The following is a 23423-nucleotide window of genomic DNA, read 5'->3' as shown; positions in this document are numbered from 1 at the left end:
AGTAACGGTAATGTCGTTATAATTACCCGCAGCCGGGAACTTCGGCTTTGAATATTCAGCAGGCGGAGGCAGCCAGTAGTTCGAGTCAGCGCGTAAGCCGGCGCGGACCTTTTAATTGATTCCCTGAAATAAGCCGACGAAACGCCGCGTGTCGCAATGAGATACTCAAACGATTGCCAAAATAGAGAAAAATATGACCACAAAATGAAAAATTAATCGTCAGATTAAACATTCTCAGCGATCATTAACGCAAATAAACTCTCAGAAATTCTTGATATTAGTAATTTTAATTTCGAAATCAAAATTCCTAATCAAAAAGCAAGTCTACCTGTTCGAATAAACTGTTTCCACTGGGAGGTTGATTTTTCGCGAGAAAATGCTTTGAAAAACTGTCTGGGAACACCATGCGTCACAGTTCCGCTTTTCAATCGATTGCAATCATTCCGTGGCTTTCGTTCACCGATATTTCGGCACGCTCTAATTAAACTCGCAGAAGGAGACTTTAATTTCGCGGCTACGATCGCTGTTTCTACGGTACTGGTTACATTCACCGTCCCTCCACGGGAGGGAGAAAAATTTGCTGAGTGTAGGAATTAAAAGTGTCATCGTGACTTCACTCGTGTCGCAAGAGTGTTTCAACGTGTTTTACCTTCGGTTCTTTGAGATGATTATTCTCTGCGATAACTTGAGGCCTATTTTAACCCTTAGACGATGTAGCTGGGTCAATTGTGACCCAAAACAGATGCAACGATGTTTCAACTAAAGTCAAAGACGCCAATCTAAAAAAAGAGGTTAAAGGAATAGTATGAAATTTTATATATAAATCAAATTTTAGGGAGGAATTGAAAATTATGGGGAGGGAACGTTACCACTCTTTCCTCTGCGAATAATTAATTAAAAAGAATGTCATTATTAATTCACTGAACCATCTATGTTGCCATTTCCACTTACACAAAGGGACACAAGTTTCTCTGCAATGTGTGGTTTGGGTCAGAACAGGTAAACCAGCTCTCAAACATGTGACGTTTATGAATGACAGTGGAGGCACACGTTTCGCGTTCATTTGCTCGCAACAGAATTTAATGGCGCATTCGACGAACGAGGGAGAAGTTAAGCATATTTCCCGGGGACACTGTAGCACACCGCGTGCGTGAGTATTCCAGAGATAAATTTTCCCCGGCAAACCTCTGACGGCTGTTAACTCCGAACCAACCCGTAGTAATTCGGCCTTTAAGTCAATTAACTTCTTCGTATCCCAAACCGCGCGACGGACGATTAAGGCACCGTGTTGCTTGCCACGATAAATTTCTGCGGTTTATTCGCGGCTTGTCCTCGCTCATACGCGCCCATTACGACCCCGTGAACGCTCGATAAAGGATATTTCACCCTCTATGAATGGGGGATATTTATGTTGGGATACGTGGTATTCGTATTGCGTGTATGGAAAATGTTTTACCCCGCTGTGTCTACCAAAGTAAAGTTCCATCCGCCAATTACCAAGGCACAAGAAGATAAAAGAATCCTTAACTGTAATTGTATTTTCAAAAAACTACATTTTGTCATTAATATCAAGGTATCTCAACATGGCAAAAAGAATCGTGAAATAAAAATTGTTTCGTGCATTAAGTCGCAGCAGGATTCGAGTAATTTTGTGTTAGAACATTCTTCAGATATTGCTACTGTAAATAGATCGCATTTAGAGGCACTCAATTCCTGGTGTGAGGCCATCTCGAAACACAGGAAAAAGCTGCGGGATACACAGGCTTTTTCCTTCATCGTGTGCAGGAATGACACGAGGGAATAGGGTGAAAGAAGCAATCGATTTTTTATTAACGAGAAGAAAGACCAAGGGGCTCGAGTATCTGTGAAGTGGCCTCGCCGGCTGAAGTAATCGAAAAATTAGGTTATTTCGATGATACCCGTGTACCGAAGCTCAACCCCTTCGCTGCGCCAGCATAAATCACTTATTTCGATATTACTGCTTGTTTTTTCTTTACCGTGGTATTAATCGTACTATACAGGGTGGACCATTTAAATGGGAACATAAAAATATAGATTGATCTCCTCACCAAGATATTAAATTAAAATGTTAAATTTGAAAATCAACTAATTGTATACCTAGTAATTAGTATTTTGAATGTCTGACTAGATATGTCCATTTCTACTGTGGCAATCACCGTGTTAACTTAAAAGTTTTTTTTGACAAACTTCTGTAAATACGACATAAATTACCAAGTTACTCCATTTCCTGCCAGAAGGACGAAACAGAATACCGTATTTTTCCATGTAATAAATGTTTGCCGAGGCATCGAAAAGAGGGACGCGTACGCGGAATGAAAGAGGAAAAGATAGCAAGGAGAAAAGTATTTCATCCTTCTTTCAAGGCTTTCCCTACCGGATCTTTGCCAAGTCTGGCCCGGGTATTACGTCCTTTGAATCTACCACGAACAAGGGTTGCTCTTTAAGACGCTCGCGGGGGTTAGGTTAGTAATTTGCGGATTATACTGCCAAAAGGAGGGCAATGGAAAACGAAGCAACGGAAAAACAGAGAAATGGAAAGATTGATGGAAACTAGGAATTTGAATGTTGAAAATTAACAATCAAAGGAATTTAAATTCGAGTCTCCTTTTAATCATTCTTTTTCTTTACGATGAAATTGTTTAGAATAAATTTCAATTTTATCAAACAAGGCAAGCCACGAAGAAAGAAAGTTTGGCTGGGTTTCTAAACGACGCTGAAAGAAGACAGAAACGTGTATTATTCCCACGTGAGAAACAGCGAAAGAGAGGCAAAAGAAGATGACACAAATGAAGAGGCTCCTCGAGTGATAGTACACGCTCTCATCTGTAATTTTCCCCCTTTTTCCTCGTGTTTCCTTCGCTATCCTTACGAAGATCAGTGTCCTCATGGTACTGTGGTTCATCTTCCGACGATGCTTCGCGACAGAAACTTCTCGTGAAACTTTTTTATTTCAACCGTCCTGGAAATCTGTCATTTAACCGTACGAGAAGAGTGTATTAGCTTTGACAGCAAATTACGCTGCAGCCCTACACTTTTCTCCGTTTCTCAATGCAATCAATGATTTCGTGGACGATTCTTCGATGATTAAAGACATTTCATGAAAATAATATATTATTTCATAGGTACTTTGAATCTTGATTTTATTATATAATTTAAAGATTAATAATGATATAAATATATACTTTTAATAATTCTTTATGCGGATGTATCAGGCCCACTTTGAACCCTTCCTAATTACATCACTGTCATCAGAATAAAATTTTTTCAATCGATCATATAAAAATCACCCAGGATACCTAACACCTCCATTTCTCCTGTCATCCAACTCCATTAAAAAAAGTGTCAGAAAGAATTCCAAACAATATTTTTTCACACATTGGTACACACATGTTGAATGATCAATATCAGGACGTATTCGATCGACCATTATATCGCTGAACCAAAGATGACGAGGACAATGTCTGTCAACTGTAATTTCTTCGCAAACGTTTTTACTCTCGGCACGTGTGGGCGCGCGTGTTTAACGGTGTGTTCCCATCGTTCATTAAGTTAACGATCCATCGTTAACCTTACCTTTATTGGATGCGTTCAACGGGCTTCATAGATAGGAAAAAGGCAAAAGGAACAGGGAAGAAGAGAAAAAAAGAGAAAATGCAGGGCTTCCCGATGGTTCAATGTTGTTTCTGACGCCATATGGCCGTGGTGTTTTGAGACGACCGATGCCATCCATTTCAAGAATAGTACGCTATTCTCTGGGGTTATAGAATGTCGAGTTTAAGCGTTTTCCTGAACGGAAGCAGGGAATATCTTTTTTTGTGTGTTTTTTATTCTCTATGAAATTTGTACAATTTATAAAATTGTATATAACTGGAAAGTACGAATAACAAAGTGAATATTAATTCAAATTGATATAGGAGAAAGCCTAGGAGCGAGGTCGGAAATCCGGAGAAAGGGTTACCTATAAGTACCTGAGAGAATGATTAAATTTACAAATACTCTTCAATGATCTCTCCTCGTTAATAATCCTATGAATTCCGTTTAAAGGTCGTCCAACATTATTTCCCGTTATTTCTAGGGGCATAAACGAACCGCAACTCATTTCCGATTAAACGATTTTAATCGAAAGTTTACCTGGCCGCAAGATCGCGGTAAGAAACGATCAAGGGAGCGTTTATATGATTGCGCGATAAATTGCGTCCGTTCCATTTCTCTCTTACCCTTCTGTTTCCCTCAGTATCTCGATATAACCGATTTTACTGCCTCATGAAGTCGAGATCCCTTTCATTAAGGCTTTTACTGCCCGCTAAATACGCTGAAGCGCGAGCTGTTCGACTGGAGAACCGATCCGTGGGAAACGAGAGAAGAAACGCGAAATAATACAACAGGTCGAAAAAGCAAAATGAGAGAAAAAAGACGAGGAAAATGAAAAATGGAGGAGAGATGGCATCATTGGCGTAACGAGGATTTTTATCTAGGGTCACAAAATGTTTCAAGTATTATTTTTAATTTTAAATAATAAAATTATTATTTCATATTTTAGATTTAGATACTTATTACTATTTTGATACATATTTGAAATATTGAAATCTTTACTTTATATTATTATTCTTTGTCTTGCTAGCACAGTGTTAAAATAATATTTTACCAATTACTGAATATTTTCTTATTTGTTCCAATTATTTTTAATAGAGGGTCCAATTACTATTTTGGGGAGGGTGGATCAGACTCAAACTTGTTTCTACCTAATTACGCCAATGGATATCCTAAAAATAGGAAAGAAGATACAGGGGATGAGAAATCTCCTTGTTCGTCGAATGTTAACCTGAATCACCCTACGACAGCCCACTCTCATTACAAGCGACTAATAAAGTCCCAACGAGTGTATGAAGCACTCTGTTCCATAAGACTGAGCCAAGATTTCCATGAAATCGCTTCTCGTTGACTCCTTTCAACGCCATCCAGGCTATTCGTGAAATACAAAAGTCAGCTAGCGTGCAATTAACAAGTAAATGACTTCAAATTGTTCCATCAGAAAATCACACAGTTTCGAGATTTTACTTTTTATTTTTACCTCTTCGAATTCGACCAACTGTGTACCTGATTAAAATCTCATTAACCATATAAAAATCTTTACAAAAAAAAAAGAATAATACAGCAAAGTATAAATTAATTAAATTATTTGAAACCCTAAACTTGAATTTGCATATGTAATAATAAATTAATATTTATCAATTTTCCTTATTTTTATTTAAAAATTTCTTACTTGCAATTGCACTACTTTTATTAAAAATTACTGAAATGCATCTCTCCACCATACCAGTTACGGGTTAATATGATACTCATGAATGTTAAGTGGTTGAAGGAAATTCAAGGCCAGCTAAGGAACGCTGATATTATTTCAAACCACCGGGACGTTCTTTGGATTTTTAAAGAACGACCACTTTGTGTCGGTACGTGCCTGAAGGGAGTGAGACGAAGTCGTCGTCGTCGTCGTCGTCGTCGTCGTCGTCGTCGTCGTCGTCGTCGTCGTCGTCAGTGTAGGACGTTGAGAGGAGGCCATAGGCGTCCAGACGGCGACGTCGTCGCCGGCGCCAAGCGCCGTGCTAACTAGCACCCCTAGCACACACACCCACGCCTTTATTAAACGTCGCCCGTCGCCGCCTCGCCGTATACGTTTCCCCTCATAAAATTGAACATGGCGTACATACCTATACAGGCGGAGAGAGGGCACGAGGATTGGGAACGTACAGATAGATCCGAAGGAAGACACGCGAAAAAGGAAAAAGAAATTGAACGTAGATGGAGATGAAAGACAGATGGGAAGGCAACAAAATATTGAGTTTTGATTTCCGAACCGTTCAATCGGAATGAATTGGTTCTAGTTTGCGTGTGCATGATATTGCTTTGAATAGAATCGCTTTTTCATCATGTTCCGTGAAGTCTATTTCATATTAACCCTATGACGGACCATAGAGAGAGCCTCAATTTTATTTTTATTTTCTATTTTCTACATTTTTCACTACATATTATTTTGTTTTAATAAAAATCAAAATACATTTCCTAAAATGGAACATTATTTTAGCCAACAGCTTGAGCTTTTAGTAAACGATGACGCAACCATTCGTTAGAAGTTTCGACATCGGTTGAAAAGAAGTTATTCGCTAACGAACATCAGCCAACGACAGAAATACAAAGGACAAAAATAAGAATGGGAGAAGAAAATGTCAGGTGGGGTGGTGAAAGAAGAAGGGACGCGTGGAACGAAGAGGGATTAAAGTGTGATCCGGTGAGAATCAGGGCGGAAAGACAACGTGAGTCACAAGATTTATTAGATCCCGGTTCCTGAAGTCTTTTAATTACGATGGGATAACGTGACGAAAAGCAAAATTATTTCCAAGAAAGCAGGGATAATAACTGATGTTAATGATTAACAGTTATGATAAGGAACCAAAGATATAAAGTTAAATAGGTATTAACATTGGTGACTCACATTAGAAATTTAATTAAATTAAATAATACAAAAATAAAAATAATAGGAGAGTTTTAAAAAAACTTTTGAAAAAACTACCTGAATAATTGATTTCCGTTCAACAAATTTGCCGGAAGTTAAACGGAACAGGAAATATTGAAATTCGCTCCGGCAATCGTACGAATACCTTCACGCAATAAAAAGTTCATCCCGCAAACTCTCTGTCCGATACCCAGAAGGCCACCACGTTTTACACGAGCGAGAATATATACATCTTAATAGGAATGGAGAGTAGAGGGTGAACTCTGGTGCAAAATTTATTAAAACCCGCCTCTCTGTCCGTTTAACCGTCCAGAAAGCGGCTACCATACGTGAATTAAAGGCAACGACATGCTGAACATGCCCTATACCCGGTGTATCAAAGGAACCATCCGACGCTCAGTTAACACGGTTAGATCCCTGTACCAGCGTGAACTCGCTGAAGGGTAATTAAAAAGAATGACCACGAACTGGCCGAGTAAATTTAGAATTCGGTGGAGAAAGTGATGAGAACGTTGATCGATCCATTGTTATCTGTAACAGTTATTCTTTCATGATTCTTAATATTTATTTATTTTTAAAGGATTGTAAAATAATTGCCTTTCAAATGAAAATGTTATTCTTTTATTGTAGATTTGTTTTTAATAATAGTGAAAGGGTTGGGGTGTTTTTACTTCTGATTGGAACTGGAAACAATTGTCTTTCAAAAGCTTGGTTGTGATTGTTTTCATTGTATACACTTCTGCTTTTTTTTATTTTTTTATTACACGAAAACTAATTTTTTATAGAAAGTAATGTACATACATGTGTTGTTATTATGTACAGAGAAAATGGAACATTTGGATGAATTTATCCTCTTTGCAACTTGAAAGATATAACTGTTTACGAGTAAAAATGCAGCAGAAAAAACCTGCTTTTATTGTATGCAGTTTGTCGTGAGCAGTGATTTGTAGCACAATGAAAAGATGCCAAAAAAATCTGGTGCCAAACCTGAATGTTGTTCAGATAAATTAACCAGAAGACTTTTTTCCTAGATAACATCTATCGATTGCTAAATATCATTTGCCAAATATTCTTTACAAAGTTATTTATTTATTTAATTTATTTATAGTATATACAACATTCAATAACTGCTTGATCTTTAATAAATTAAAAACATAATACACGTGAAAATCGAACTTAAATCAAAACACAGTAATTACTTCTCAATATGAGAAGTTTGACCTAGAATAAAATGCGACCTCCTCATCGCCGCTTCAATTTCGCTTTATATAAAAGTTAGATTATTAAGCCAATATTTTGTACAATTACCATTTTACCGAATGGCTAAGTGCAAACGAATTCATTTTGCAGCATTTAAAGATCTGATATCAACCCTATTCAACCTTAACGAGCAAATTAATTAACTCAAAGGCCCTGTACTGTGGCGATAATAAATCATTTTCTATTGGCCACTATTTATCCGTATCGTTAACCTCTGCAACTGAAGTGTACAGATCTGGTTACAAGTCAAGCAGTACTTGTTTCAATAATGGCGTAATGGAATAATAGACATCAAGTACAGTTGGAATTCGAATGATATTGGTGGGTATCATCGTTGGACTTTGAATCGATTGCGGAATTTGAAATCGTATCAGCACGCATTCAACGTTTCAGTTCAATCCCCCTTTCCGAACATCATGTCTGTACTTTGAATTTAAAATTAATAACAAGATTTGTGATCGAAAATTCAAAAAAGATTTGTCAATGGACACAGTTCTATATTTCCGTAAAAAAATTAATGCATTTTCTAAAAAAAAAAGAAAAAGAAATGTAAGCCATTTTTATATAGCATCGGGCATAACAGGCTTCCCCAAGATCAATAGCGACGTACCCCCGTCCCCCATTTTACCGGGATGATGGTAGAATTATTATTTAATAATTAATTAACAAAACCAAAAACGTACGAAAAAGCCGCATTATTATGTTTTTTAATTAAAAGTTAAGGGGTAGTGCAAAAATGATACCGATAGCGCCATCTAAGGATATGTGCATGATGCTGTCTCTATAATTGGTCATTTTCCAGTTTTCGAGCCCAAACGACCCAACGGTAAACTGTTATCCCTTAAATAAAGTAATTTATTGAAAATACCTCGAGAATTAATCATTTTTTTGCCATGGTACCCTATTTATTTCGTTCATAGTCTCATCAACGAGAGATAGGAAAAAAACGTAGTCTCTCGTCGGAGCCAAACTTTCTGAATTACCGACGTAACGTAAAACCTTATTTTCGCTAGTTGCTTCCAACACCTCTAACTATAAATTTGTAGCCACTGATACGCGTCCCTTTCATTGGTTAAGTTTGAATCACAAAAAGAAAGCGTTTGTTCAGGGCTCAACGTGCGATGTCAACGGCTTTATGGCGCGATATTGCGTGCGATAGAAATGTATTACGCACGCCGTATTGTTAAGTTTGTAACTAAAGGCTCAGAAAATTAACATTATCAACGGTACAAGTAGAATAAATAAGACCCAAGGAAAGTCGAAGAAAATCGCGGTGAACCTATTACGTGATTTTAGTACTTCATAAACATTAAAACTTTCATTCGAACAGATTCTGTATTACACCCAAAATGAGTGCTTCGTTATCATTATTAGCTAGCCACGATGAAGTGGTACGTTGTACGGACGTACTCGTAAACGGAGCATGTGAAGAAGGTTTGGACTTTACTCATTTACCTCCTGCAATGTTGCCCCTATTCAATATACCCAGCCTCAGCAATATACTAAAAGTATAATGTCTTTTTTTTATAGAATTCTTACAATTTGCAATAAACCAGGAAGAAATGAGACAAAAATGGCTAGCATCTATACAAGAATGTCAGCGTCTTCATTCAGCCTTAGAGAAAGCTCATCAAGAAGCAGCAGACCTGGATAGAAAACTAAGTCATGCCAGAAGACTTTTAGATGAGGAAAAAAGAAAAAGAAGGACTGTTGAGGAACAAAGAAATGCATTGGTAAATGTAACAGCTTTTTAGTTAAAGAACATACAAGATTTTATTTTCAATGCCTATGTATTTATAGGAAAGACAAATTGCTATGACCAGAGATCTTTTATTTAATGATGGTGGGAAAAACTTTAATGATGAAACAAGAGAAAAGTTACAGTTTTTAAATAACACTACATTAAATGGTCGTCACAGTAACATGCACATTAAAGATTTACAAAATGACAAGTGAGCTTCTTTTCTTAAATGAAGTTTTTTAATTATTCAAGAGAATCTCAATTAATAATCATTTCAGATTAAATACCATAGCGGAGCTGGACTCCACTGGCTCTATTTTAAGTGACCTAAGTTGCTTTTCAAAGTCAGAAGATGACTTAGATACTAGTGTAATTATTCAGCAACATCAGAAAAAACGTGAATGGAAAGAACATAGACCTAGTGGTGAATATTCCACAAGAAAACGTCATAGTACAGTACAAAAGATTGCGGAATTAAATTCTTCTGATAGAATAGTGGCTACAACTACAGTAGTAATGCCCAAAGAAGGCAATATCACTGCATCCTCAGTAATTGAGGCTATACCTAGAGATGAGAATACAGATCCCCAAGGTCCTTTACACAGCGCCCGTAAACGACGTAAAAGCGGTGATCGTAGTAAATCGAAATTGGCACCAGTTAATACAAATGAAATGCAAATCGATACTGCGGTAAATATTATACAAGATATTTAGCTACACATTTCTTTGATAGGCTTTATTTTAAATAATTATATTACAGCCCTCTGCACCAAAAGCTGACAATCTTACTTCAGGATCAGATTCAGAAGGAATTTTCAAACCTAGTCCAAACATAGGAGGATATACTTTGAACACGAAATCTGCTCGAGGTCATAGTTTTATAGCGAAGACAGTGATCAAACCGGAAATTTGTACACCCTGCGATAAAAGGTATAAACATTTACACGAGTAATTAGTTACATTAGATATCAATTGCATATATAATATTTCAGGATTCGTTTTGGAAAAGTAGCTCTGAAATGTAAAGACTGCAGAGCTACTGCTCACACAGAATGTAAAGACTTAGTACCATTACCATGTATACCAACGGGAAATACACCGACATTACGTGGCACATCAGTAAGTGTTTTATATTTCAAACATTTTTATTTCTAATTTATCACAATGCATGTTCTTAGGGAACTATAGCGGATTATACACCTATGATCCCGCCAATGGTTCCATCATTAGTTGTTCATTGTATCAATGAAGTGGAATTGAGAGGAATGAGTGAGCAAGGATTATACAGGGTAAATGGTGGATCAACTGAAGTGAAATGTTTGAAAGAAAAGTTTCTTAAAGGTAAAGGAGCTCCTAATCTTTCTGATGTTGACATACCAACCATATGTTCTACTCTCAAAGACTTCCTCAGGTATGTTTGTCCCTGGGTATTTTTTTGGAATTAAAAAGGGATAATTTCCTTTGACATTTTTACTATGTTTAGATCATTACGGGAGCCATTAATTACCGTGGGATTATGGGCTGATTTTGTTCGCGCCGCTACAATTCAGGATAAACAAGATGCAGATGCTGCTTTGTATCAAGCAATTTCAGAATTGCCCCAACCCAATAGAGATACACTTGCTTTTCTAATATTACATTTACAAAGAGTGTCAAGTAGTCCCGAATGTAAAATGCCTATTAGTAATTTGGCTAAAGTTTTTGGTCCTACTTTGGTGGGTTATAGTTGTCAAGAACCATCGCCCACTTCTTTGCTTACCGAGACAAAGAACCAAGCTGCTGTAAGTATTATAATACAAAGGGTTTATTTGGGCTGTTTCTTGCCAAATGGTTCTTAATGTATTAAATTTTTATCTTTTTACAGATAGTGGAAAGTTTATTGAAAATTCCTTCGGATTACTGGGCAAATTTTGTTAACCCCGAAAACTTAAATGGTATCGGTACCCATAGAACTGGAGAACTAAGGCACACGCCATCCACGGAATCTTTACTTAAGCGTAGCACTTCCCGTGGCTTCTTTAACACTCCACTTGCTTCTAGGTTCCTATTTTACTACTATTCTTAATATTAAGTATCGATTACACTAAATATATCGATTTAATTTTTTGTTTGTTATAGTCGAACGTTCATGAGGAAAAACAAAAAATATTTTGCTACACCTCCTTCTAGAATAGGTTTCTAAAGAAGATAGGTATGTAATTAAGTTACAGTTACTTTAAGATATAAATCATTTTCTACTCATTCTTTTCAATACTCAGCATAATGTTTCCATATTCTGTTGCATAACGTCGAACATAAGATACTGTTAGGTTATTAAAAGTACAATATTAGAAATTAAAAGAATTAAAATCTGAATAATATATTAAATAATAAACAAATTATGATAATAGAATCTCAATATTTTTCTATTTTGAAATTAAAATATAATTATATATTTATACCTGATGTCACGAGAGTCCATAACTGTGAAAAGACCAGTTTTCGTTCTTTTCTGCGCATTGTCGCTCTGATTGGCGATACTTCCAGAGGAAGTGAAAAGCGATTGGCGGAGAGCTCGCTGCGTTCCCCCACCATCTTCCAACCTGAGCGTCTTATTGTTAGTTATGGACTCTCGTGACATCAAATATAGAAGTTGACATTGCATATTTATGTGTGCAAAAATTTGTCAATATTTTTCGTTTGAAACATGTTTAAGATTTTTTTTTAGATTAATCAGCAAACCTTCTTTAATATAACTTCATTCCTTCTTTTTTATCGTAAATTTATAAATACACGTATTCGTAACAAAAATTATAAATTTATTATTTCTAGTTTCGTAAAAACAATATACGTCTTATGCAAACTAAGTAAACTCGAAATATATATTACAAACATTGCTTTTTAAATCCATTTACATCATATCTTTCAAGCATTAGAAAATATTTTTAATTTGTACATACTTTCGTTATCATAATAATAATCGTATCACAAGTACATATTACATTTAAAATGATTCTTTAACCGTAAAAAACGAGGTACTAATTTTTTAATTATGGCGAAATTAAATTTCGTGATTGTGGTAATTAAACTACAAGCTTATAAAACAATACGCTATATATTATGATATTTTTTATTCTGATACCTTATGATGTTTTTGTGCAGGATTTTTCTTTTATTTCCCAACAAGATTCCCAAAACTGTCTCAGTCTATTATCCCCGTTTGAACAAAAGTGTCTAAAATCCTGAATGAGTTTCTTCTGAAATAATTCGTCACCGGCTAAGGTAGATGACGATTTCCATTTTCGACTAACCATATGATTCCATGACCAAAGAAATCCAATCTAAACGAAACAAAAATTATTTACCCAACTACTTTCTGAAATCAATCACAGATACTTACCCTTTTATCCTTACTGTAATCATCTTTATTTTTCCCACTGACGTGCCTTGTAATATAAGCTTCATGGGGACTAGGCTGTTCAGAATGAATCGGATATCCTTTCTGTCCTGTATTTCGTCTTACAATATTTGTAGCAGTTCGTGGACGTGATTTTGTATTTGATGTAGAAGGAATCAGTATAAATGCATTGCCAGTCATATGAACATACTGATGGTCGTTCTCTGTACTTTCTATCAAGCAAGGAACAAAGCCAAATCTTTGTACAATTGCTTCTTGAAGTAGGTAAAGTCTTTGTGCGTGCGTGTCTTCTTGAAATTCTGTAAGTTATCACAGACACTTAGAGTCTTAGAAAATTAAAACTTTGATTAATGTTAGATTAATGTTAAACCTTCAAAGACATGTTGTTTGTTTTCCAAAAGACACTCCGTGTTTAGTGGTATAAAAATAGGCCCCCTTAAAGGATCACTTTTCAAAGTGAACGGTAGTGCTAACAGATCACTAGGGATAGGTACCATTTGAATTCCACACATTTGGGCTTTACGTTGCCACACAAATATCTTTTCAAAATAAAACCGAGGTTTCAAAAATAATTTATCATCTTGAAACACCCTAAGAAAGTAATGGTACTTACGAGATCAGCAACTATGCTACCAGACGATGCTACCCATTGTACCACAAGTTCATACGAATGATCCACTTTGTATATAGACTGATACCTTAAATGACCCCATTCAATTCTATCGCTTCTATTATTTATGTCAATGTCTAAATGAGTATGCTTATATGATGGAACTAAAAAATAAGTAATTCTTATATAGAGTTAGAAACAATTTTCAGAAAATATTTAATTACTTTGCCAATCTCTGTCATCCTCGAAACTTAGTAAGTCTAAATCATCCTTGAGAAATGATGGTACATTTGATTCGTCAACGGTATCGCAGCTAGGTATAGTCATCGGAGATGTTACTGATGGAAGTGTTCCTGGGGAAGTAGGCTCACACCACCCTTTTGGCGCTTTAATTTCGACCTCCACCCACTCGTTTTCGAAACTTTGCAAATCACCCAAAGGCGAAAAGTAATCTCCTAAAGATGATCCAAAAGTGAATTACAAATTGATACATGTTACTTAATGGGAACCATTTCATCTTACCTCTTTGGTTTTCTTTATCTTGTACTATGTGATACAAGTAAAATCCTAAAATAAACGGTTTGGAAAAATCACCGGATGCATGGCATATTAATTTGTCTTGTATCATGCCCTGAATGAAAGTATGTTATTACAGTGGGATCAATCATTTTCTAATATACCGAAAAATTATTCTTACATTCATGATGTTAATAGCACCTTCTACCGTTACTCCTCCCTCTATGTGATTATTTAACCATTGTACCGCGTCAGCGCTAACAAATGTTTGACTCGGTAGAGATGGGTGGTGTGTGAGAAATCCTACACCAGTTTGCGAATGTTTCATTGCCTCTAGAATTTCAGTATTTGGCGCGGTGTTCTTCAATTTTGTCAGTTCCATATTTGCACTGCCAATGAAGTTTAAACGTTAGTCCAGGGTTCGTTTAAACAACTAAATGCAACTGGAGATTCAATTTACCTGTCTTCATTAGAGTCAAAATGATCTTGTTGTTGCTCGAGTGAAAGGGGTAGGACAGCTTCACTCGCTGGTGAGACTCTACCTCTATCCATCACCTTAGAACCTGACCTGACAAAAACAGGGATGAAACGAAATGATTATATTTTGTTCAAGCTGCTAAAATGATGCATAGCGAAGAAACACGTAGCGAATAGAAGATTAAGGAATATCTAAGATTGCAATACGAAAAGCCACAAAACTTATTTGCATATGCGCAATACCGTTTGCATTGATTTCAAACAATCAATAAAGTTATATCTTGAATTTATATGTATGTACATCATAATGAAAATTAAAAAATTGTCCATAAAACCTTCTAACTTAAAGCTGTTATGGATCAGTACTGATTGCTTCAACACTTGAATCCTAACATGTACATACATATTTTATCAGTGATAACGAGTATTTAAGCTTATTGCTGAATTGAAAAAATTTAAAAGAGTAAAACCAACCTGTTTGGCACGTGGCGAGGAGTGTCGAGGCACGTGCGGGCAGTCGCAGCGGTATTCACTACATGCCTCTCCTGTACAGAGAACCCCGTCACTCCCTCACTCACTACCAATATTTTCTATTATACAGAGCATTCGTACAAATGTATAATTAAATACTTAGCAATTTGCTACAACACCATTTTCTTAAGCATACAGCAAAATGATACGAGTACTCTGTATTTTACATTTACTAAATGATGAAAACTAAATGAAAGCAGCTGAAAAGTATAGAATAGCCTGTATATGTACAAAGATACTCTCAATATGTGTACAATTTTCTTTTACTTTATGAACACACCCTTTCCAGAAATAGGATGCATTAGGAAGTACCTTCATATTCGTCACCAGAGTTGAAGCATGTAATAATTTCAAACATATTTGAAATTTTCAAATTAAGCCCTTCTTGATGCAACATAAACATTACACGAAGCATGTGTGTAAAGAGTTGTAATTGTTGTATTGTGTTCTCATAAAACATGCAGATTTGCAGTTTGTCAGAAATTATGTGTATAATTTTAATTTATTCAATTCCATTATTATATAGATATTAAATAATAATTAACTGTCATAATTTCTGCAAAGCTATGTTAGAAGAATGAATATGTTTGTAGTATATTTAGTTATAAATAATTATGCATTAATAATAAAACACACATAGCAGAAAGCAAGAAATAAAGTAAGAAACCATCAAATATCAAATTTCAATGACCTGCCATCACAAAATGAATAGGCTGCAAGCTATACCATTACATTTGCAAAAGGCAACAATGCTGAAATCATCAATCTAAGCTTGTTCAAACCTTGGTCTTGGTTTCTCTGGTAGGCGATTGCTTCCAAGTCTCTCCCTGAAGGGAGAACTGCCAACTAGACTGGTCTGAAAAGCATGATGAAGAGTATGGGTAACTGTAAATGTAACGAATAAGCTGATGATCATGAAGAAGTATATCTCTGGTTTGTTTGACTGTAATGGCATCATTATTAACATAATATTTAGAGAGCGTTATTACATTATGAAAAGAAATAAGGAATAAATCAAATGTCGGTGGTCAGCATTATATGGAAGCTTGCTAAGTCATGTGCGCATTCAAGGCAAATGTTAAGCATGGCTGCATTCATTGTGTAATATGTTGTACAAGCTGTCTGAACATTCTACGTAATTAAAAGTCTAATACATATTACTGAAAAGTGACGAATTAAATACTGTATATACGTGAAGGCAGAAAAATATCAAGACTTCGAAGTTGTTCCTAATTATAAAGAAGACAAGAGTGAGGGCTAAACATGATAATGATTTCATTAACATCTGGATCAGCGTATCGAGGCTACAGGATGCGAGGATATACCTGGTTAGTGAGGAAAATCAGGCTCGTGCTGTGCCTGCGTCTGGTCAAGTGAGAGGCGGAATCTCTCTGAGGAACACCACCTAGAGTTGAAGGATTCTGAAACATATCATGCTAAATACCCCTCTAACTAATCTAATTTCTCCCTATAATTAAACGTGTATATTTTATTTAACCGTGTGTATATGTGTGTGTGTACTGCCGGTATTGGCGATCCACTGACTTTATACAATATGTTATTGTAAGAAAAATTAGTCCTTACATAATATTGCCATTTAAAAAATATTATATCAAAGAAGCTTACGGACAAATCGTGCTCTTTTCAATTGAAACTAGCCCTCGTGTTATTGTTATGTTGTAAGGTACCACACAACACTAAATATTGCAGTGACACTGTATACAAAATGTTGCATAACGTAAATTAAAAAAATGTACAATTTCTGATATTAAATGAAATAATAATAAATTTTCAAAACTAACGAAAGCATAAAAATAAATTGCATTATTTAAGGCATTGTACATCAGGAGGCATGCGACATCCAATTCTACAGTGCAATAATACAGCATAATATAATACAAACTAAATTGTTAAACTAAAGTGGTTTAAAATTTGGGTTAAACAAAAAATATAATATTAAATTCCTCGTATATATACACGAGTCTGTTTGAAAGAAAGTTATCTTTCCTCATCTTTCAACCTAGATAAAACTTCTCTATCTTATAGCCATTGATAAATAGACAAATCAGTTAATATTGTATTTGTAAAATTGTTATAAATAAAAAATTACCCAATTTTTGTTTGGATTCGGACGTCGTATTTTATTTGGCCATAATTCGATGAAACGCAGAAACCCGTCCATAAAGGAAACTTGTTCGGAAGTAGTGAGAGGTGTGTATATGTCACATCTCGATGATCCCTCTAAAAATTTTCGAGTTGCTGAATTATGTAAGGGTAGTAGAAAAACTCGAAATCTCCAATATTTAAGTGCCTACAAAAATTGCATCGTAACTAACAAATTACGATTGCGCAAACATTATATATATTTCTTCATTTTAAATCTTACCTCTACTAAAAAAAAATCAGTATGACCTCTAGTGCAAATGTAATGATCTAAATAATTCCAATTATAATTTTCAAGTTTTTCCGTTGTAAAAGATACCCAAGAAACTTCATACGTGTCATGATGGGGTGCATGAAATCGGTACAGATAATGAATATTGAATGGAGGATAAGGATGCCTATGAAAATTACACATTACCAATATTTTTTGTTTGACTTATAATGCAATAGTACGTATTATAATTATTTACCTTGGACGATATCTAGTAACCGTTATACAATTGTCAAACAAAGATATTTTATGAAATATCCTACCAATGCTTAACAAATATTCCTCTTTGGGTTCTGATTCTATTTGCCGCCCCCGCATAACAGAACTTATTGCTGGGATAGCATTACTACCTGGTGTATTGCTTTGATTTTTATTATTTTGCGGCAAGATAATTAATTGAAAACCCTTAATGAAAAAGATACCAATTATTTATATGAAAGAATTATCAATCATTTTTATGATTAATTTTCCTCTGATGTAATACCTGTGCTAATCGTTGCGACACAAGCTCTTTAAACACTTCCGCAGTTGTTAAAGGCTTTTTATATATCGCTCGTTGTTGTGCGAAATCTGTGTTAACATCATCAGGTAGAAGATTATAATCTGATACAACATAATCGTTCTGCAGACTTCTTTTATCTGGGAAGTAATCTGTGGTAATGGGCAAACATGCTGGAATTGTCAACGACTTCCAATCTACGCCTAAAAAATACGATATAAAATATCCGTGAAAAGCATTCTATACATTAAAAATGACTAAAAGTAAAGAACAAATAATCTATTTAATGTATAATATTAATTTTGTTACTACATAAATACTAAATCTAAGTATTTATAGCAGTTAATACAAAAATACATAAATATGCTATATGAAAGAAGTTTTTATAAAATTATTTCAATAATGAAAATATGTATTGCATAGTCTGTACATGTACCCCAGTTGAAGAAGCAAGTGTTATGGTATGTGTTTCTAGTGTATGAAGTCCAAAATGAGTATGATTAGATATTTAAACATGCGATATAACTTACAAGAGTAATGTTGAATAAATATGTATGTATCTAGATATTTGTTGGTGCAAAATAAATTATGTTGCAATGTCAGATAGAATTACAAAAAAAGTAACTATTATCAAGCTCTCACAGTATTATGTTGCTATACATTAGTAACAGATTCTACCAAATACTAATACATACCATTTCTTGCTAACAGTGCAAGAAAATGCGCCGATTAAAGTGAAGTGATAAAGTGAAAAAGAATACAAAGCAGATGAGAAAATGTTTGAAGAATTTGTGAATTACAAAAAGTTAACTATAGTGTATATGAAATCATTTGAAACAAAAATAAATTACATTAGAATGTAAACTTTCCATACAAGAGATGAAAACAGAATATAATAAGTCTTTATGTAGGTGTATAATACTAATGAATACATATTTAAAAGATTGAATAGGTCTGAAGGAATTATATTGAAATTAGAATTACTAATTTGCAACAGAGAATTTACATGCACTGAAGAATCATAAAGGTAGAACTATGAAGAACAAAAATTATTCTAAATTTAATGCTTTATAAGTAAATGTATACCATAACCGAATCAACCCCCAATAACGTATAGCGCTAACCTATGATTGCTGTTTAATGTGACATCATAGTTGTACATCACACACGCGTCAATGCGTCCAGCGTTGCATCCCAATAAGACGTACCATAGCATGGAAATAAATGTAATAATATTATTCATTTAAATGATCAATGAATTTCAAAAATAAATATGAGTATGTCCAAGAATGAAAATATTCCTTATGCATGATGACTGTGTGATTGTGTATCAAACTTTCATTCAATCTACATGGAAAACAGTATTTTTCTTTTGAGCGTACACCAGCTATTTTCATTCTTTAAAAATATATATATATATTAAAATTAAATTCATTAATCCTTCTTGGTATGAGTGAAAGTTTTTTTCACATGAATTCATATTAATCCAATAATTTACAATACTACACCTACATATCATCAATGCTTTTACTGTTTCCTTAGAACAGCCAAGAAGCATTATGTTTTATATATAATATGCAGTTAATATTTTGGTATCGTAAAAATGGTTATTTACTTAATTAAAATATTTTCTTCAAACTGTAAACTCATTTTGTAATCATTTGTGAAAACAATGTGACTAATACTGTTATTTCAATATGTTATAAAATATTATTTGCCAGTAGTTAAGTAGTTCCCTTTAATGTCCTTATCAAAACGTATGCAAACCTGTTGTAAGTGCTGGTGTCCATTCTTGTTCACCAGTAGCACCCCATAATAATGTCAATGACTTATTCCCGGTAGAAGATATTGGATGTCCGCTCTTATCACCGCTCGATAATGAAAGATTTAACCTCTGGGGTTTACCTTTTGTGTCTATGAAAAATATAATTTTGGCTGTACTATGGTACCATATAGCATATATACTTCATATGAAATACTAACGATCTTGAAAGTGATTTGAATTAGAGATATCATTATGTTCCAAGGGAGATCCGCTTAAAGTGGAAGTGGCATCGGATTGTGAACCTGCACACATTTGTGTTGGTACAGCCTGATAATGATGTTGCTGTATAAGCACACCTGTTGGTCCTGTAATGTTAATTGAATTGAATTATAACAACTCACATATTTTTTTTAATATGTACCTTTAGGGAAAATATGTGTCCATCTTCGTCTGTTACTAGTCAGTTTAATTGTAACATGAGACGGATCAAAAGGATTGATAAGTGCTCTACTAGGTCTAATACTTGTTGGTTGTGATATTGTATTTGTTGGACTTCCGGCACTCCCAACAACTGGCCTGAATGGTGGAGATATTTCAGAATCTGTTAAATCACTTTTCACCGACGTCCTTGATTCTGCTTAATAAAAATTTCTTCAGATTTATCATCTACGAATTACATATGTGATTGATAAATATCCTTTAAATACATGCCATTAATTTCTCCATTAGATTCACTGATATTATCTGTTCTGTGAGGTATTGAGATTGCCGCACTCCTTGTTGTAGTTGGAGGTGAATGTGATTCAGGCGGTGGATGATGAATGTCAGGATCTGACATTTTTCTCTTTAGTTTTAACATATGCACGGTATTGTGTGTCTCCATACTTGCAACACTCGTCTTTTTGGTTCTTGTTGTAACCCGTTGCAAACTACTTACATAAAATTTCGAAGTTCAAAGTTTTAGTTTTAAGTTCTTAGTAATAGTATAGAGAGATGACTCTGCACCACACATTTGAGCATTACTGTATTTAAAAACAAATTTACCTCGAGGTATGAACTGAAGGTAATTGAAAAACTTGTGCATCATATGCATCATAGTCAAATAGGGTATTGTGCAGACATTCTCTTGGATCTTCTTGTAATAGTTTATTTTTACATTGTAATTTGCCGTTTTCCACTGGTTGTTTTGATACCCTTTGCGGAAGTTTTATACGAGGTATAAATGTTGAATAAGGAATTTTTTTGTTTGTTGAATAAAAGCTAAGGTTTATCCAATGTGGCATACTATAATCATCAGGTGCATTGATGGATGTATCCTTATTATGAAACTGAAATCGTGTAATAAATATTAAAGTATATATATATGAAATTATTACGTTATTGTTTAATACCTTTAATAAAGGAACTGCATGTAATGGCTGTTCTCCAACACACACTAAATCACTACCAACACCATTATCAATAATTCTTTGTTTTGTAACATTTGTTAGTTCTCTGTCAACTTCAAATACACCTACACCAGGTGTAATTACTACTGATAATTGACCAGTTCTATCAAAACTACGATCTAAATAATGTTTCTCAAACACTGTAACAAAGCATTTATTAAGAAAGATATATTTTACCGCGTATTTAAGTGTATGTGAACAACTATTACCATTTAAGGACATGTTTAAAACTTCTAAAAAATTGCCTTGTGCAGCTGTTGAATTCACTGCTTTTGGTATAGTAACGCCCGGTTTTTGATGATATTCTAATACAATCTTTTGATAGTCTGTGAATAGTTTTCTTAACTGTACCAACACATTACTCCAATCTTCAAATCTTTCATTTTGTACAACTACTCTATAGAAATCTTCATAAAATCTTCCCCTATAATCATGTTGTAAACATTCGCGCATATGGTTTGGAAATTCTTCCAAATTGATGGCATTATAAAATGTCCTTGAGAATAGAACTATTGTTACTTCATGATTGCTGCCATTCTTTTTCCATTTTTGAAACAAGTCAGCTAAAAATCCATTAACAGCTTTTTCAAAATATAAATCACCATGAATGTCAAAATCCCACATTTCAGAACTCATTTGAATAAAAAGGTAGACCATGCTAGTTGAAGAACGAAATACAACCTGAAAGTTATGTTCTTTAAAAAAATGTTCTATATCTGTATTTTCATGTTATGTTTAAATGTAAACCTTAGTATCATTGGTTATAACACCACAAGCAACTCTATCACCCTGTGACCACATTTCATATACCTGACATCTTATGCAGCCTCCACAAAATTCAATCTTTTTGTTCATATATACACAAGTGTTAACCTGGTAAAAAAATAATAAATTATAAAATTATAATATTATAATAGTTTAGTATACATGTGGAAATAAATATATTGTACCAAGCTGTTTTTGAGTCTCCACATTTCACTACGGCCTAGATATTGATCTTTGAAGGTAAGTTCAACAGAATCCAAGGCTACATCATCTGGATTTACAACATTCATATAAACATCTCCAAATGTTCTCAGTTGAAACATTGTTGCTACATTATTTTCTACACTAATTGTTTCACGTCCTTGTAAATCTTCTTTGAAGGAGGTGACTTGAAGAAGAAGCCGGCTAAATTCAACTTCTGGCTGATAAATTTCAACAACATCTCCAGTCTTTATTCCAGGATGATCTTTTGGATTAATTATTAAATCTTCTTCACTAAAGGTCTTTTGATGTACTATTAACTTGTAAAGCTTCATTTTTAACCCATTACTCTTTGGATAGTAAACTTAACTGTAATGAATGATGTAAGTTAATTGAAATTACCCAAGCATTTTACATGCATTAAATGAAGCAAGTAACTTACTATTAATCTTCACTCAATATAAAATATTCCTTCAAGGTATGCAAAACAATTGTTATGCAAATAAATCATCTATATGTACTGTCAATGATGTATTATTAAAAAGTAATAATTTACAAACATAAGGTCCTACTTTGTTTTTTTTGTATATGAACTAAATTTTGCGTTGATATTATATAAAATTTATTTATTTCTTATGTAGTCTTTAAAGGAAGTGTTAACACTACACTAGAGGGATAAAAATTAACATAAAACTCAACAAGATTTTCAATATACTTTATTCTACAGAATTTTGGTAACACGCATTTGTTTTATACAGAGGAATGTTACTAGCCGTGTGCTTCTCTTATACGATCAATATCATTTGGCATTCTCCTATGTATCAACTGCATATTTTATTGTTAAATGATAATCGTATAGAAACGAAAAAGGATGAATGGGTTTAAGGACCAATTTAATCATGTATCAAAGTATATTTTGGTGCAAAGAGATTTTTCGATTTGCTTCCGATCTTGGGAAAACTTATGGAAAGACGAGGAGGGACAGATAAAGCCTTGGAGAGACAGGGAGAGACGAGTAGAGCCAGGAAAGCTTAATTTGCAGCCTTCTATCTTTAAAGATAAAATGTGGACAAATAAAGCAAATGATGAACATATTTTCATCTACAGTTCTCCATAACTAGAGAAAGCCTAAGTTACACAAAACTATTGCCCTATTCTTTCCAATGGCGCTTACAACGATTCGGAGGAGGCCTCGAAGGAGTCTGTGCCCTTAAGATCTTGTTCGCTATATTCCAAAAAATGCATCA

The 23423-nt window shown here is 34.4% G+C and overlaps 2 protein-coding genes across 9 annotated transcripts; one reads left to right on the top strand and one right to left on the bottom strand.

Annotated features, from left to right (window-relative positions):
- Positions 1 to 8824: 8824 nt before the first annotated feature.
- On the top strand, positions 8825 to 17377 carry tum (Rac GTPase activating protein tumbleweed). The gene is made up of 10 exons (XM_034322290.2): positions 8825 to 9226; positions 9323 to 9525; positions 9593 to 9744; positions 9812 to 10223; positions 10294 to 10463; positions 10526 to 10652; positions 10712 to 10944; positions 11017 to 11314; positions 11398 to 11573; positions 11652 to 17377. The coding sequence occupies exons 1-10, from the start codon at positions 9142 to 9144 to the stop codon at positions 11713 to 11715; spliced, it is 1920 nt and encodes a 639-aa protein (XP_034178181.1). The 5' UTR covers positions 8825 to 9141; the 3' UTR covers positions 11716 to 17377.
- On the bottom strand, positions 12230 to 22909 carry Iml1 (GATOR complex protein Iml1). 8 transcript variants are annotated; one of them, XM_034322559.2, is made up of 25 exons: positions 22619 to 22909; positions 22161 to 22545; positions 22021 to 22083; positions 21420 to 21891; positions 21154 to 21350; positions 20807 to 21090; positions 20474 to 20694; positions 20184 to 20396; positions 19981 to 20127; positions 19765 to 19911; positions 19122 to 19130; positions 17983 to 18200; positions 17698 to 17903; positions 17451 to 17625; positions 17175 to 17375; positions 16390 to 16485; positions 15847 to 15920; positions 14517 to 14624; positions 14238 to 14445; positions 14063 to 14171; positions 13765 to 13995; positions 13544 to 13704; positions 13301 to 13469; positions 12913 to 13229; positions 12230 to 12853 (listed from the first exon to the last, which is right to left on the bottom strand). In XM_034322559.2, the coding sequence occupies exons 2-25, from the start codon at positions 22509 to 22511 to the stop codon at positions 12656 to 12658; spliced, it is 4575 nt and encodes a 1524-aa protein (XP_034178450.2). In that variant the 5' UTR covers positions 22512 to 22545; positions 22619 to 22909; the 3' UTR covers positions 12230 to 12655. The 8 variants fall into 8 exon arrangements, with proteins under 8 accessions (XP_034178450.2, XP_034178445.2, XP_034178448.2 ...); XM_034322554.2 differs by having other exon boundaries at positions 21958 to 22083; positions 22619 to 22908; XM_034322557.2 differs by lacking the exon at positions 15847 to 15920 and adding an exon at positions 15008 to 15078 and having other exon boundaries at positions 21958 to 22083; positions 22619 to 22908.
- Between the last annotated feature and the right edge of the window lie 514 nt (positions 22910 to 23423).

The sequence above is a fragment of the Osmia lignaria genome, chromosome 4, assembly GCF_051020975.1.
Source record: "Osmia lignaria lignaria isolate PbOS001 chromosome 4, iyOsmLign1, whole genome shotgun sequence".
In the NCBI taxonomy this organism is placed as follows: domain Eukaryota; kingdom Metazoa; phylum Arthropoda; class Insecta; order Hymenoptera; family Megachilidae; genus Osmia; species Osmia lignaria.
The sequence above is the reverse complement of the archived record's forward strand: the minus strand, read 5'-3'. Positions and strand labels throughout refer to the sequence as shown.